At 42.0% G+C, this 15,222-nt stretch overlaps 2 protein-coding genes across 11 annotated transcripts in view; one reads left to right on the top strand and one right to left on the bottom strand.

The window, feature by feature from the left end:
- ptpn20 (protein tyrosine phosphatase non-receptor type 20) overlaps window positions 1-5,233 on the bottom strand; it is a 26,521-nt gene extending 21,288 nt beyond the window's left edge. For 3 of the 4 annotated variants that reach the window (XM_069539133.1, XM_069539136.1, XM_069539135.1), the window contains exons 1-6: window positions 4,355-4,707; window positions 1,762-1,898; window positions 1,416-1,579; window positions 680-745; window positions 405-584; window positions 207-285 (exon numbers count right to left, since the gene is read on the bottom strand). In XM_069539133.1, the coding sequence (XP_069395234.1) occupies window positions 207-285; window positions 405-584; window positions 680-745; window positions 1,416-1,579; window positions 1,762-1,885 (613 nt within the window). In that variant the 5' untranslated portion in view covers window positions 1,886-1,898; window positions 4,355-4,707. Of the gene's footprint in view, window positions 1-206; window positions 286-404; window positions 585-679; window positions 746-1,415; window positions 1,580-1,761; window positions 1,899-4,354; window positions 4,708-5,121 lie in introns of those variants that run through there. The other variant, XM_069539134.1, reaches the window with a different exon arrangement.
- mapk8a (mitogen-activated protein kinase 8a) lies at window positions 4,748-15,222 on the top strand. 7 transcript variants are annotated; one of them, XM_069539140.1, is made up of 12 exons: window positions 4,748-4,912; window positions 8,984-9,150; window positions 9,354-9,483; window positions 9,921-9,979; window positions 10,114-10,252; window positions 11,176-11,341; window positions 12,043-12,114; window positions 13,051-13,233; window positions 13,334-13,458; window positions 13,583-13,646; window positions 14,643-14,720; window positions 14,989-15,222. In XM_069539140.1, the coding sequence occupies exons 1-12, from the start codon at window positions 4,877-4,879 to the stop codon at window positions 15,162-15,164; spliced, it is 1,395 nt and encodes a 464-aa protein (XP_069395241.1). In that variant the 5' UTR covers window positions 4,748-4,876; the 3' UTR covers window positions 15,165-15,222. The 7 variants fall into 7 exon arrangements, with proteins under 7 accessions (XP_069395241.1, XP_069395244.1, XP_069395240.1 ...); XM_069539143.1 differs by having other exon boundaries at window positions 14,984-15,222; XM_069539139.1 differs by lacking the exon at window positions 12,043-12,114 and adding an exon at window positions 11,590-11,661.

Genomic DNA, 15,222 nt, shown 5'->3' with positions numbered 1-15,222 from the left:
TTTATAGAAGTGATAGTTTCATTTTCACAGATTTGTTTATAATGCCGAACTTGATAGAAGTAATTGAGAGAAACAGGATAATCCCATGCAATACATATACGTTTATTATTATGTTGCCAAATATCCCAGAATAAGAGACTAGAGTGGGGAAATTACACTAGTATCGTTTCTGTTTCTTTATGTGATATCACTTGTACTGGACTCACCATGAAGTCTCTCTCTGATCATCTGGCTCCTGCCACTCAAAGGGACATTGCTGTCTGGCAAAGAGCCTCCATGGTCCATCTGGAGGAAAAGAAACCACCACTGGTTAAAGTAATTTTTAAACATTGTTTGTCCTTCCAAAGATTCTGATTTGGTACACCTTCAAAGAAGCTGAAGCGCACTTAGATATCTAGACTCACTGATTCATGAAAAACCTCCTCCACCAGCAGTCGGATGACTTTGGTGGGCGACGGCAGGACGGAGGCTTTGTGCTGAGATTCGCAGGCTTCCAGGATAGAGTTGAGATTGACCCTGCGGTGGGCCAGGTCCTCACACATGCTGAGGAGGAGGCTGTTCAGATGGTCACTCAACTGGACTGGCTGAGGTGAATGAACATGGAGAAATAATTATAACTGAGTCTGAGTGAGACTCAGATGATAGTAAAATATCACAGCATTGTTTACCGGTGTCCCACCTGATTTTGAGGTAGATGAAAATCAACTGACCAGTAGAGAGTCATTCCCAGTGAATACACCAGCATCTGTGCAACAAAATGAACTGATTAAGGACAAGTTGGGTTCATAAAAATGTTTTGTCTGTTGGTCAAATAGTTTACACTGGGTGTCTTCAATGTTTAAACAATAACTTAAGCATTATACATTATGTCAATTGCTGTTTGAAAAGGTTAGAAATCCATCAAGTAAAAGGCAACAATATTCTTATTTCTAAATGTCACATGTTTAATGTACACAGGTTGATATATGCTACAGCTTTAAAAGTCTACTTTCTCTATCTCTGAATTATACAAATATTGCATGTTGTAATTACAAATCAATGGAAATACAAGGCATTTGATTACTTTCCTGTATGGACACATTTATGTTTATTTTATAAGTTATTTCAGAGTTTTTTCAACTTGATTTAATAACTTTGGGTGCTGAAGTGCAGAATCGGGGGACAGAGTTTCCTTTGCTCGGCCACTAGATGGCGAAATTATACCTTAGTCTGCAACTCCTGACATCCTGAGATATTACACACCAAGGAATAAATCACATCAGGAAATGAACTGTAATCAATTCAAGTTGCTGCATGGGTTTAGAGGTACTGCTCATAAAAAAACCTGTGTTATATGATGCTCTTTGGTGTTTGACAAGTCTGTGATCAGCTTTAACATGAGGCCTCTGCACAGAGAGGAAGATGTGAGCACTGACCCTCTCTATGGCAGGTTTGGTTGAGCTGGCACGGCCCTGCAGCATCTCCGGAGCAGTGAAGGTGGACACGTCGTCTGATAGGCCGCAGTTCTTAAATGCTAAGGTACCAGTGGCTGACAGCAGCAAGGAGGTGGGGCTTATGATGTTACACATATTGTTGTGGCCTAAAAGAAGAGTAATATAATATTTAATGATGCTGCTGATACAGTGCTGTGGAGAAGTCACATTGAGGGAATCTGAAGAACTGCAGGATGTTGATTGAATGTTTATAGTGTATTGACATTGGGGTAGGCTGATAACATTCAAACATGGCGTGCAATACAAAGGGATATGGAAAGTCCTTTACCCTTATAGGAGACATCCACTAAAGACTCTGCAGTGCCCAGCAGCAGGGACCAGACCTCCTCCTCCAGCAGAGGTCCCCCTCGTGCCTCCAGTACCTCAGCTAATGTGACAAATGTGCTGCTCATCCTGCACACATTCCTGCACACAGAGGACACACACATGTGCAAACCCAAAATAGCACTAATTATTCAATATCCTGAAAGACAGGTTTCATTTTTATGGCTTTTTCTATGTCCGTGAGCAAATGTCTTATGTGACTTTCACATGAAAACAATATATAGTGGACTACTCTATATTGAGTTTTTTTTTTTTTTTTTTTTGCTGGGTGAATCTGTAACACTTCTACTTCGTCACAACTCTGTGAAACTGTTGCTCTTATTGTCAGTTGGGATTTTGTCATCACAGCAATTTTTAGAGATGAAAGCTCAGAAAACTTCACAGAAAAAAAACACAGTCCTCTGCACTGGACTCTGATTAGATTATCTTAGTCTGTTAGTCTTACTGCCTCTTTCTCTGCCCCACCCATTCATAATAGGCTTTCATCTGACCTGAGGGTGGTTCTGAGGGAGCAACGCTTTCTGGCACCAAAGACAGTGTGTCATGATCCCATGTTAGCTCACTGTCACATACTGTGTGTTACCACCAACTATATCCAGTTGAGAATGTGGAGGGGGGGAACTCAGCTGAGCTTACAGAACGATTACGATCTATGAAAAGCCGAGCTTTTTCTCCAACGCATCAATCATATAGTTTTATACACATTATCTTATGCACAATATTATATATTTAGCTCTTAAAATCTTAAAATGAACTGATAATCAGCTAATCTTTAATAAGACAGTCTGTAAGATTTTTTTTTTACTATTAAAACATGTTAGATGAGATAAAAGTGTGGATTTCACAGGTTCAGATCATTGCGTTGAGAGAAAACACATTCAACTATTGTTCTAGAAGACTGTGCATTGTTGTAAATCTGGGCAGCACATTGTTTTATCAATCAACACCTGGACTTGAAAGCAATTTGTCGTCATTGTGGAAGATGTCTGGAATACTATTACTGTGGAACTTTGAGGCAACTACTAAGTGAAGTTAGTGCTCAGGCGGCAGAAAGAAGTGAGTCTGAGAAATCTTTTTCAGCATTTCCGACCTTGGGTAAAAGTTTTGATGTCATGGGGATGATACTTTTAGTAAAAATTGTCTTCTTTTTGGGCTGATGCGTTCACCTCAGTTTTCTCAAACAAACAAAAGGCAGAATCTGGCTGTTTCTTGTGGATGTTAAAGTCTGAGAAACCCAACCGTCCTGCTTTTCATTCCATCGGATCTGTTCTTCTTTTTTTCCCTTCTCCTCTGAATATTTCAGTAATACAATACAGTAGGTTTCTGCTCGCTGCTTATGAAGCAGTGAAGTGAAGCCCATACTGAACGAAGCAAGACGCTCCCACTGATGCAAACCAACCCAATTACTTTAGTTACTTGAGACCTGAATAAATCCTTCACTTGAACCTGATGTTATCCTCAGCTCATGACAACCAGATTTTCCAGCGAACACGAGCAAAGCCTCGGAAGATTAGACTTGTTGCAGAACAAAACAACAACCTCTTAAATGAGGAGGTTATGGGGTCTCCTAAACCGGGCAATTTAAATCACTGATTAAACTAATAGTGATGATAAGATTATCCTGCATCACTCAACACTGCATGGTTTGTTGGTGCGATAGAAGGGATTGAAGAAGAAAGAAAACACCCCTCCATCCCGCCCATCTAGTGGTTTGAAATGTAATGTAATGTTATGAGACTTACTATGCGGCAGGGAACCAACAACCTAGCAACTGGTTACCACTTACATCGACACCAGTCTGTCATGTGTTACTGGATTCCTGGCGGGAGGGGCTGCTGGGTGGGTGATATCCATATGCACATTTGGATGTGTCCATTGGCTAGACTGAGTCTGACCTCTCCTGCTTCCTATATTACATCATCTATTTTTAGTATGTAATAATCACATGTTCATCTGCACACCAGTTGCCTCTGCATAAACACAGTTTGCGTCTCCTTGTTCACTAAAACACAAAACACACGTCTATCTCCAGTCAACAACTTGTCCAGTTATAGACCACGTTTCTTATCACATGACGGAGACACAGACAGAGGAGAAGCTGTGCTGTATATTCTAGAAAATGTGGGACAACAGCTTCTTCAGGATCTAGGTCTCCTGTCTCACAACCTTCTGTCTCACTTCAAGGTGAAAAGAAATTCCCACCTTGACATAACAAAGCATGACAGTATATGGACACTACACTACTATCATCAGAGTCCAAATTCGTGCAGCTACAGCACCAGCAGCCTCCTACAAACATCACATTTTAGGAAGGTGGATGTATGTCCTCACAGGCCTGGATACTAAGGCTACTACTTATGCATTCTATGGCTCTTAAAGGTACATGTCATTACAACAGCCCTGTCAGGATTAAGCTTGAGTTAAAAGTGAAGTAGTTTGCAGGATTAATGCATCTGAACATGGAGACAACCCACCTCGATCCGCCAAACTGTCACAGAGGACTACAGGAGGAGAGTGGTAAAGAATGGAAACACTACCTGGTACCAAATGTAACCTGTGTCCGATCCTGTGTTTTATCTTCAGTGCTCCCTCCACGGATCCAAAATAATCCTCCTGATCATGGCATCGCTGTATTGACGTCCTCTCAGTGAAGGCAGCTCCTCTCAGGCAGGCAATTCATCAGTGACATGAACTATACATGGTGCCCCATTCATCTGCTCTATGACCACCACCAGCAGCAGCAGCAGCAGCACCACGCTGAGGATCTGAAACTTTTTACTGTAATTGGCGCTATTCTTAGCTTCTCGCCTTTAAACACTTAATTGGATTTAGCCAGGCGGTTTGACAGCGACAGGTCAGAGCCACCAATAGCGGGTTGCGTGAGATCAGCTACACCGATTTGCCTAATCCGTCTGACGCCCGAAGGTGCTGTGGAGCCTCGGCGGTGGGTGCGCTACGGAGAAGCCTGGGAAGGACGAACGACCTCGGCCGAGCCAAGCCGAACCCGGCGGAGTAGTAGCCTGCTGCAGTCGGGCTGCTCCCCCCCTCCACCTCCAACAATGATCATAACACTGCGGTCTCTCTTCGAACAAGGGGTAAGGATCCGTAGTAGCCGTGCGTCGCTGCGGGAGTCGGCACTGGGACGTTTTATCCATGCCACTATCCCGCGTCTATTGCGCGCAGCTTGTCCCCGCAGGCCCCGGGGTATCTGCGCAGGGACAAGGATAAATAACAGGCATCCCGGGCTGTCAGGTGGCTGCGGGGAGAATCTTAACCACTCAGCGCTAAGTTAATGTAATTTTACCTGTCCTCGTCCAGTCACATGCCCGCGCAGAGCATGTGCTCCGCAGACACACGGACCATTCCCTCGGTGCTGTGGCGCGCATATAGGAAGTGATGGATCAACTCTGGATGGTACTCTAACTACTACGCTATGGTTTTCTGCAGAGCCCGTGAGTGCCGTAGTCCAATAGTGATCCCACAGTGTGATAAGGGCCGGGGATGCACAGAGGCAGAGATGCCAAATATTGCTCTGGTGACAATGATCATGCAATTATAGACTAATAATAATCTATATTATCACTGCAGCATCGATGTTTATCCTGGAAACAGACGGAAATGAAAACTAGAGCATTGTAAATATGATTGATTAGTTATTCTAATTATTAACTATGACAGTAGTTAACCAGTTTTGTTTTATTAATCACATGTATACTGACATATACAAACAATGTCTCAATATAATATAACAATAAAAAAAATTACTAGTAGTATTAGTATTAGTATTAGTATTAGTATTATTATTATTAGTAGTAGTACCAGAAGTATAGGACTTGGAGACATATGAAGTTGCTGTCTCGACCAAATGATCATAAACCTGTTTCACCATCATCTCCACTGATGGATGAAACATATTCAGTAACCATTGATCATTCAAGTCCAGCTCCAGTTCCACCTTTGATTGCATGAAGCTATTGAATGTGCTTCACTGTATGTGTCCTTTATGTGGACATTCAGCTGTCCTTCCATTTCCCTCTGTGAAGGATTTTGCAGCAAGGACACTGTGATGCACAGGCATCATGTTCAGAGTATGTTGGTTTAAAGAGAAGATGTGAAAGACTCGTTTACTAGAGTGCTCAGTGATTCATAAACCATTCTGACAATACCTCTCTACACTTTAGAAATTATAATGACAACATTACTGTAAATGTTTCTTACATTTAATATGTGTATTGTCAAACAGAAATATGGCCAATAGGTTGAAACCTATCCAGGGCTGAGAGAAGATAACTAAATCATAATCATAAAGCTGGATGGGTGGGTAGATAGATAGATAGATAGATAGAAATATATCTATCTATATAGATAGATAGAAATATAGATAAATAGATATACAGACAGACAGATAGATAGAGAGATAGAGAGATAGAAAAATAGATAGATAGACAGACAGATAGATAGATAGATAGATAGATAGATAGATAGATAGATAGACAGATAGATAGATAGATAGTTAAATAGATATACAGATAGAGAGATAGAAATATAGATAGATAGACAGACAGATAGATAGAAATATAGATAGATAGACAGACAGACAGATAGACAGATAGATAGATAGATAGGCGGAAGGAAGTAGGGATGGATGGAAGAGGTGGTGGGTGTGTCTCAGCGGATGAGTGACGCGCTGCTGGGACGCATGCCCCGTGCGCACTGCGCGTCCTGGCCTGTCAGTAGCAGCCAGATGGAAACGTAGGCAAGTGAATGTGGTGAGGTCATGTATTTTTAAGCCGCACAACGGAATAAATCATCCTCCACCGGCGGAACAAACAAACAGGTCCGCCGCACAGAGACGTTGCTCCGCCGATCAGACCGCGGGGCGATAGCTACAGCCTCGGTTTGGATGACAGGAGGTAAGATGAGGATCCGCACCTCCGCTCCTCGGACGTGCTCATTGTTTGGTCGTGGGGGAGGGTCGCATGTCTCTGTGTGTGTGTGTGTGTTTGTGTGCACGCTCTTCATACCGTGTCGGCCGTTGTTTTAAGCGTCTTACATTGTAGTTTCTTACCCAGAACACTTCACCGAGGGTCGGTTCAGTTTGTAGCACAGCGATCGTTCGTATGGAGCCGAGACAGGAGCGAGTGGCACCACCGGACTGCGCACTGTGTTTGCTCGAACAGGCCCTGTCATATCTCCACACTGGCTGACATTATCTCTGCTTTAACGTCTTCTTGTGCTGTGTCCGGATTATTCTGCCTCTCGCATGCACGCAGGTCTTTTGTCTGTGCAGTCATTTACCCGCGTTTACCAGGGAGAGAGCAGGGGTCGTGTGGCCAAGGTTAACTCACCACCCACCACACTGACATGGAATGAAAATAAATAGCGCGTCGATACCGGTCCGGTCCTCCACTCAGTCTCTGTCATTTAACAAGACGATATATTGTGTTCCTCCGCCCTGCTGACAGCTTTGGATTGGCTACAGCAGGATGTATTAGGTTATTATGTCCCAACAAATGAGTTATCTTATCCATAATATGAAGCATATTAATTCATAATGTGTCTTTAGTGTAGGTTTTTATAAAGGTGTGTACGGCTTGGATTAGGATGGTGATTGAGGAATGTGAATATGGAGAAAATTGGACCTTGAGGGATTCTTTGTTTTTGTTTAATATATTGTGGCTTTGCCTAATGCTAAATAACAACTACAATAACAATAGACAACTGCACGGTATCATTTTTAATTGTGTTGATATGTGGTAAAACCATGACACAGACTTCTAGTAATGTGTGTTTCTGTGTCATATTCAGTGTAATATGTGTTAATCACCATTTCCAGGATCTGAATTTGACCTTTGTAAATGTGTGTGTTCTTTGGAGGCTGTTCAGCAAAGGTTAAGTCATTAGAAGGTTGTGCACTCTAGGAATGACCCTGCTTGCCGGACACATAAAGCACCTTGATGTGTTACAGCTTCAAAAAGACATTTTAGGCACTGCATCAAACTACAGATGTGGCTGCTGCATTCCTTATAAATACTGCAGCTGCCACATAACTGCAGTCTAATAGTGTGTAATTGATTCAGAGGAATTTGTGGATGCTGCGGTTATGCTGCAAGCGTCGATAATAGTTATTTCACAACAGGCACATTGATATTAACCATGTGTACGACTACATAGAAATTCATTTAATCAGAAGATATAATGAGAATAAACATTCAGCATGTGATCATCTCCCTGCACTGACCTGCTTTATCCTCATGATATAACAAAAAATAATGACCTAAAAGATGAGCAACAGATAACTATAACACCACCTGCACATTGACTACAACGTCATTCAAGGCATCACAGCTCAGACGAGCGTAGTTGTCTTCCTTTCTAAAATATAAAATAAGCAGTGTGTCTATTTTCATGTTGTGAGGGAGGTGGATGTCATGTACGCCTCTGTGACGTTGGAGGAGCAGAAGGAGAGCTGACTCATTTTATTCTGGCAATTATATCCCTCATATGGCCTGTGTGTCTGGAGAGTTGAAGAATGGGGAGGGTGGTTACGTCGCTTACATAAGAACGGAAGAAAATGAAAAGGAAGTTGACGTCAGTTTTCCTCTTTTTCTTCAGATTTGAGCTTGTTTTGTTTGAATGCAAAATAAAGCTTGTTTGGGAACATCGTGCTCCAAAAAATTAGCATCTCTGTGTTGTGTCTTATCCGGGTTTAACAGCCTCTTGGTGCAATTTGACCCAGTTAACATGTGCCTGTGGAAGACCTGCTTGTAGAACTGGGCTGGAGTCCTGCATGGGCGAGGGTCCAAACTCGAAGGAATTATCACTGGGCTTGGTTTTCCACTGTGACAGAGTCACTCAGAGAATCATGTTTCATATGATGAAGTAGTAGACTTCCCTGTGACCTGCTGCTCAGCCACCCCTGCTGATGATATCAAATCTTCTATCCTGGTGTGTTTGCTGAGTCGCTGAGATAAGGAGCTGCAGCGCTCGCCTCAAGTGTGAAACTCAGCACTGCCTTTTCCCCTTCACTCCTAATCTGCCTTCTTGGGAACAGGGGTTTTCATTTGACTCTCTAATTTTTGTGCAGCAGCTCTTATGGTATCTGCTGTATAGTCCTGGCCCCTGCAAAATATTTGAACCGCGCTTGTGTGTCTTTGTGTACACAGAGAACATTCTTGGATGCACAGAGAGCAGTAATTGAAGATTTCACCATGAACAAAAACAAGCGAGAGAGAGAGTTCTACAGCCTCGATGTCGGAGACTCGACGTTCACAGTACTGAAGCGATACCAGAATCTAAGACCCATCGGCTCAGGAGCGCAGGGGATTGTGTGGTGAGTGTTTCAGCCTCATTCATATTCAGTCAGCAGCTACTCGTTGAAATCTGTCACTGAACTGAACTAAGGAGCAATACAATACAAATCCATGTAAACTGTAATTTATATATTTTTTCATAGTATTGAAGTGACATATCTCTGCTGCCTGTGTTCCTACATATGTGACCACATTCTTAAAATATTCACACTTTGTCCTCCAGCTCTGCTTATGACCAAATCCTTGAACGAAATGTTGCCATCAAGAAGCTGAGTCGGCCATTTCAAAATCAAACCCATGCCAAGAGGGCGTACAGAGAGCTAGTCCTAATGAAATGTGTCAATCACAAAAATGTAAGTATGCAAAGCTACTCAGTTATATCACCTATTCACTTCACGGGCAACTCATAGGATGAATTAGCCTCTGGGGGGAATGACCAATATTTTTGGGCTTCTGGTGACAGTGGATAACCGGCAAGATGCTGTTTTCCATTTGTGCACAGTTTCTTTTATCACATGATTCCAGCATTTCTCCACAACAAAACAAAATCTGCAATACTTATGATAACGATAATACTTACTAATAATATGACATTTTGGCTAAACTGTGTCATTGCTGAAAAATTAAAAAGTGGAAAGCCGAAGCATTTCTGTCAAATATGTTTATAGAAATTACTTCATGGTGAACATGGTGCTTTAGATGTAGAAAATAATCATCTTATCTAGATGCATAAATAGGTACAGGATGTCATGATCCTTTGACGTAAATGATTTTGATTTTGTGCCCACAGATCATTGGCCTATTAAATGTATTCACACCACAAAAATCATTACAAGAATTTCAAGATGTGTAAGTAACCTGATGATGGATGTGGGTGTGTTTTTGTTTTAGAGCATACGGTACATGTATGTGCCGCTCATGAAACTGTATTTGTGACTTTTCGTTCTCTCTACTACACATGTATCCTGTTCCTGCTCTGTCAGATACTTGGTGATGGAGCTGATGGACGCTAACCTGTGCCAGGTCATTCAGATGGAGCTGGACCACGAGAGGCTGTCTTATCTGCTCTATCAGACTCTGTGCGGTATCAAACACCTCCACGCTGCCGGCATCATTCACAGGGTAAGCATCAGTCGGCCAGGAATAAGCAGACTTAACGCCAGGCCTGTGTCCCGAAAAGGAGCTGTTAACTGTCATACGTGACACTGAAGTGTTAGGGTAAACGTTCAACTGGCAGACTATTAGAGGATGGATGATGACTTTAATTACCAACAACACCCTCTGAAAATATATCGGAAACATTTTTTGTTAAGGTCTCACAAATAGGGCTTGTTAATGTATAATTTCCTAATGTGGATCAAATGTGAGTTAGAATTGCACCTCATCATGAAGAGAGATGCTCATAACAAAACAAATATCGAGCAAAGATCTGTTCATCTTCATGAAAACATTTTTCCCAGCAGCCTGTAAAACAAAATTATAATTGGGAAAGGTCAATGCTATTAATCTGGAAATATGCAACACAGGTGGTCATGATGTTGTAATGTGTATTCATTCATTTCTGCTATGGGTTTTGTGAAGCGCAGCCTTTTAGATAAGTACTATACAAATAAATAAAGTAAATAAAGTATGTTTTTGTTTGTTTGTGTGCTGAATTATGTAAAAACTATTAAATCTATTGCCATGACAGTTTGTGGAGGATCAGGACCTGACCTAATAAAGTAAAAACAATTAAATGTTGGTGCAAATCTGGATCAGGGGATGTATCCAGCATTTTTATTGATTTCCCAGAGAATAACTCAGGGCTCTTGATTAAAAATAATCAGGCATGTTTAAGGGACTTATATTTATGTGTTTGTGCAATTTGATGCAGATCCAAATAAAAAATAAATAAATACCATTTAAATGTGGTTTCATAAGGGGACTGTTGGGCCTTGGAGGAGTAAATGCGCTCTATATTTTCACAATGTCGTCGCTTCTCATTGATACATTTGAGCATATTAGATATTACATAAAATCATATTTTTCTGTGTGTTTCTCTGAAGGACCTGAAGCCCAGTAACATAGTTGTCAAGTCAGATTGTACACTGAAGATTTTGGACTTTGGCTTGGCTCGGACGGCGGCCACCGGCCTCCTGATGACACCGTATGTGGTGACACGTTACTACAGAGCACCTGAGGTTATCCTGGGCATGGGATATCAAGCCAATGGTTAGTTTCAACACAAAAGAATGAACTACAGTTACACTATTAAACCTAAAATACTCTGTGGATCAGCAGTGTTATAGGTCATATACAGGGAGCTGAAGATTAATGTGTTAGTGGCTTCTGTACATCATGGGAGTTTGTAATGTGAAAACTAGATGCTCACTAACTGGCCTCCTGTCTGTAACTAACCTGTTGTCATGCATTCCTCTCACCTTTTTATTGGCTTTGATTACCACGTTCCACTTGGCTAGTGGACATATGGTCTGTGGGCTGCATACTGGCAGAAATGGTTCGCCATAAAATCCTCTTCCCAGGAAGGGACTGTATCCTTGGGTTTTTTAATGCCTCCTCACACTACTAATTTTAACAGGCTTTGCAAATTGTTTATGCTTTCCATGGTCTGAATATTAATACACTGTGCTAGGCTATGGTGAATTGTTAATATATTCCATTGTAACTTGTGCTGTTTATGCATCAGTTTTAATTTCTATATGCTCAACACTGCATTGCTTCCTCCCTCTCTTGTATCTGGCTGATGCTGCATGGTCTCCATTTTTATTTCCACTCATCATCACATCACTGCCATCCTGTTTGCTGTCCTCTCAGTTTATGTGTTGTTTTTGTGTTTTTTCTGTTTTGTGTCCTTCTCCTCATGGTTTTGTTTGCATGTCCACTTCCCTGTCATCTCAATGTCCACCTCCCAGTGGACGTATGGTCAGTGGGCTGCATAGTGGCCGAGATGATCAGGGGAAGCGTGTTGTTCCCCGGCACTGATCGTATCCTTCACTGTGTCATCACTTCATTCTGTGTGAAGAGATCAAACACCATCCTGGGAGACACATTGCTGTCCATTTTCAAGTTTTCCACCCAATAAATGTCACCTCCATCATTTCCCTTCTGCACCAACCTACTGTAAAGCAAAATCAGATAGTAAAGGACATGTTTAACTCCCAGGGAACACTGAATGTGTGGGCGGCCATTTCTGTTATCTGGTTAACACCAGCCACTGCCGTGCTTCTCAGGCGGGTCTTCTTCAAAAACAACAGTGATAAGAATCTTTCACAACAGTTTCAATGTCTATATCTTTTAATTAATGTCACACACAAAAATATTAAGATTTATGTGAGAAGGATGTATCGGAGGAAATTGACTATAAATATTTAAATACTTTATATTTACATTAGGAGTGGCTCCTCTCTACGGAGGCCACCATGTTTTTTGCATTAGCCCAGACTGAACAAACTAAACACCTTTTGAGTTTTTACAACAACTAAAGGTGACCACAGGTTCTCTTTCATGTTTGGAAGGAGAGGGTGAGGTGAGGGGTGTTAAGCTGCAAAATGTAACTTCACCACTAGATGTCACTAAACTCCACACACTGGACCTTTAACAAGGTTTTTATTGTTATTATTGCAAGACCAGAAGATGCACCATAGTTGAGTACAAGTACCTATGTACTCAACTAAATACTAACATTTAGGTGAGTACATAGGCTACTTTTATTCTATGGAATTTAGTTGTCATACCAGAAATCTCACGTAGCAAGTGAGATGCACCAGATCAACGAACAGCCATCATTCCCTGCCCACCCATGCAGTGTGGCCTGGGCGTAAGAGTTGATTATTAGCAACCTTGGAAAGGAGTGAGTGGAGGCATCACTATAGGTATTGTGTGTGTGTGTGTGGCCTGTTTCCTTAACTTTTTCACTTCAGATATTGACCAATGGAACAAGGTCATCGAGCAGCTTGGCACCCCAACTCAGGATTTCCTCATGAAGCTGAATCAGTCGGTAAGAACATATGTAGAAAACAGGCCACGCTACGCTGGATACAGCTTCGAGAAACTCTTCCCAGACGTGCTCTTCCCTGCTGACTCTGATCACAACAAACTGAAAGGTAGTGTCTGTGTTATATCACCTAAGAACACATTCATCAAAGCACATTTGTAGTGTTGGGATTAATAGCGCAACATCTTATCTGTTGTTTCATCCCTCAGCGAGCCAAGCCAGAGATCTCTTATCCAAGATGTTAGTGATTGACGCCTCCAAACGAATCTCTGTAGACGAGGCCCTGCAGCACCCCTACATCAATGTTTGGTATGACCCAGCAGAAGTGGAAGCGGTAAGTGGATCACTGATCGGACTGCACCATCCTCAAAGAAGATTTTAATTACTTCACTTTAGAGGAAGGTTTGCATCGCTCTTGTCACATCGATGTGCCTGTAAGCAGTTTTCTCTTTCTCCAGCCTCCTCCGAAGATCCCAGAGAAAGCGTTGGACGAGAGGGAGCATACCGTGGAGGAGTGGAAAGGTCAGACAGCACGACTAAGTTCCATTAACACCACACTCAACGCTTCACTTTTCAATGTCAGTTTATGTGTATAATTTACACTCTGGCTCCTGAGACAGCACAGAAACTAACCACTTGCCTTAGAGGATTCATTACCCTCCCCCAAGACGGTTATAGTTTTCATCTGCGTTTGTTTGTCTGTCTGTCTGTTAGTTAGCAGGATTACGCAAAATCTACTTGACAGATTACCACGAAGTTTGGTGCGCATCCAGGATTTCTTTTTAAATTTCTTTAACATTGCAGGACATTTTTCAGTATCATCATTGATTTCTCAGAGAATAATTCATTAAAAAAAAATCAGGCTTGTTTCAGATTCTATCTTCTCATTTTCGTGAGGTTGGTCTAATAGTAACAGTCTAATATTATTATACAGTAATACATATATACATATATATATAGTTTTTTATAAAGCAGATGTGATTACACTGATATAGAAATGGTTATCTGGTCAGGTTCTATGTTTATCAGTGATGAGGAGATTATTTTCCATTCGTGAAAGCACAAAAATAAATCATGCGTAAAGAAATCCAGCGGCACGGCCAGTGAATGTGTGGAAATGCAGTCAGTTGTTTACAGACATTGTTTCCCAAGGAGCTCTGTATCTCCACTGTAGCTGCCAGAGGGTGAGACATGAAATCCCTGCTTATTAATTAATGTTGTCCACTGTGGGAGTGACGAACCTGATTCTGTGCAGCAGAATTCTGGGATTTAAACTTGTGAGTAAATATCACTTTCAGTTGAGCAACATGATGAGCTCATCCTACACCCTGCCAGGTGATAATGACCCCTCTCTCATTTTTAGAATGGTCGCACTAGTGCAGCCTGTCTGAATTAGAAACATGATGCTGTTTGGACTGTACAGTATGCAATACACTGACTGGACATAAAGACGCTATGCTATTATTTCCTTCTGCCCCCCCTGTCCCACTTAACCTTCTTCTTTTCTTTCTTTTACAGATCTAATTTATAAGGAAGTGAGTGATTGGGATGAGTGGACAAAAAATGGAGTGATAAGAGGCCAGCCACCTCCTTTAGGTGAGTAATCATTATAACTGTAGGAGGTGAGAAGAGGGGGAGAGGATGAATTACAGTGAATCAATACTATTTATATTTGATGGGTAATTTCCCAGAAGCTGACACGCACATTTGTTCGTAGTTTTATCTCTGTACATCTTCTGACATGTAAAAGACCGTATGCAGTGCTCACTGGGGATTAAAGTGCATGCGTGACTCATCAGATAATGGCTGAATCCTGCGTATTTCAATGAAACCTATGTGTCCACGTGTGTTTTTCGCAGCACAGGTGCAGCAGTGATCGACAGCCCCCCCCAGCCCACGTCCTCCTCTTCCTCGGCCAACGACGTCTCGTCCATGTCCACGGAGCCCACTGACCCAAGCAGTGACCACACCTTGACCTCTGAAACAGACAGCAGCTTGGACAGCCATACCTCTCTGGGTGCGCTGGCCTGCTGCAGATAACGGACACATACTACACACACACACACACACACACACACACACACACAAAAACAAAAAC

Source organism: Paralichthys olivaceus, chromosome 14, assembly GCF_024713975.1.
Source record: "Paralichthys olivaceus isolate ysfri-2021 chromosome 14, ASM2471397v2, whole genome shotgun sequence".
Taxonomy (NCBI): domain Eukaryota; kingdom Metazoa; phylum Chordata; class Actinopteri; order Pleuronectiformes; family Paralichthyidae; genus Paralichthys; species Paralichthys olivaceus.
This window is presented reverse-complemented; position numbering and strand designations above follow the sequence as displayed.

Coding starts and splice junctions, on each gene's coding strand:
- mapk8a (XM_069539140.1), top strand. CDS start 4,877: ATGATCATAACACTGCGGTCTCTCTTCGAACAAGGG. Junction 11,342..12,042: donor CATGGGATATCAAGCCAATG/GTTAGTTTCAAC, acceptor TCCACCTCCCAG/TGGACGTATGGTCAGTGGGC. Junction 13,234..13,333: donor TGATCACAACAAACTGAAAG/GTAGTGTCTGTG, acceptor TTCATCCCTCAG/CGAGCCAAGCCAGAGATCTC.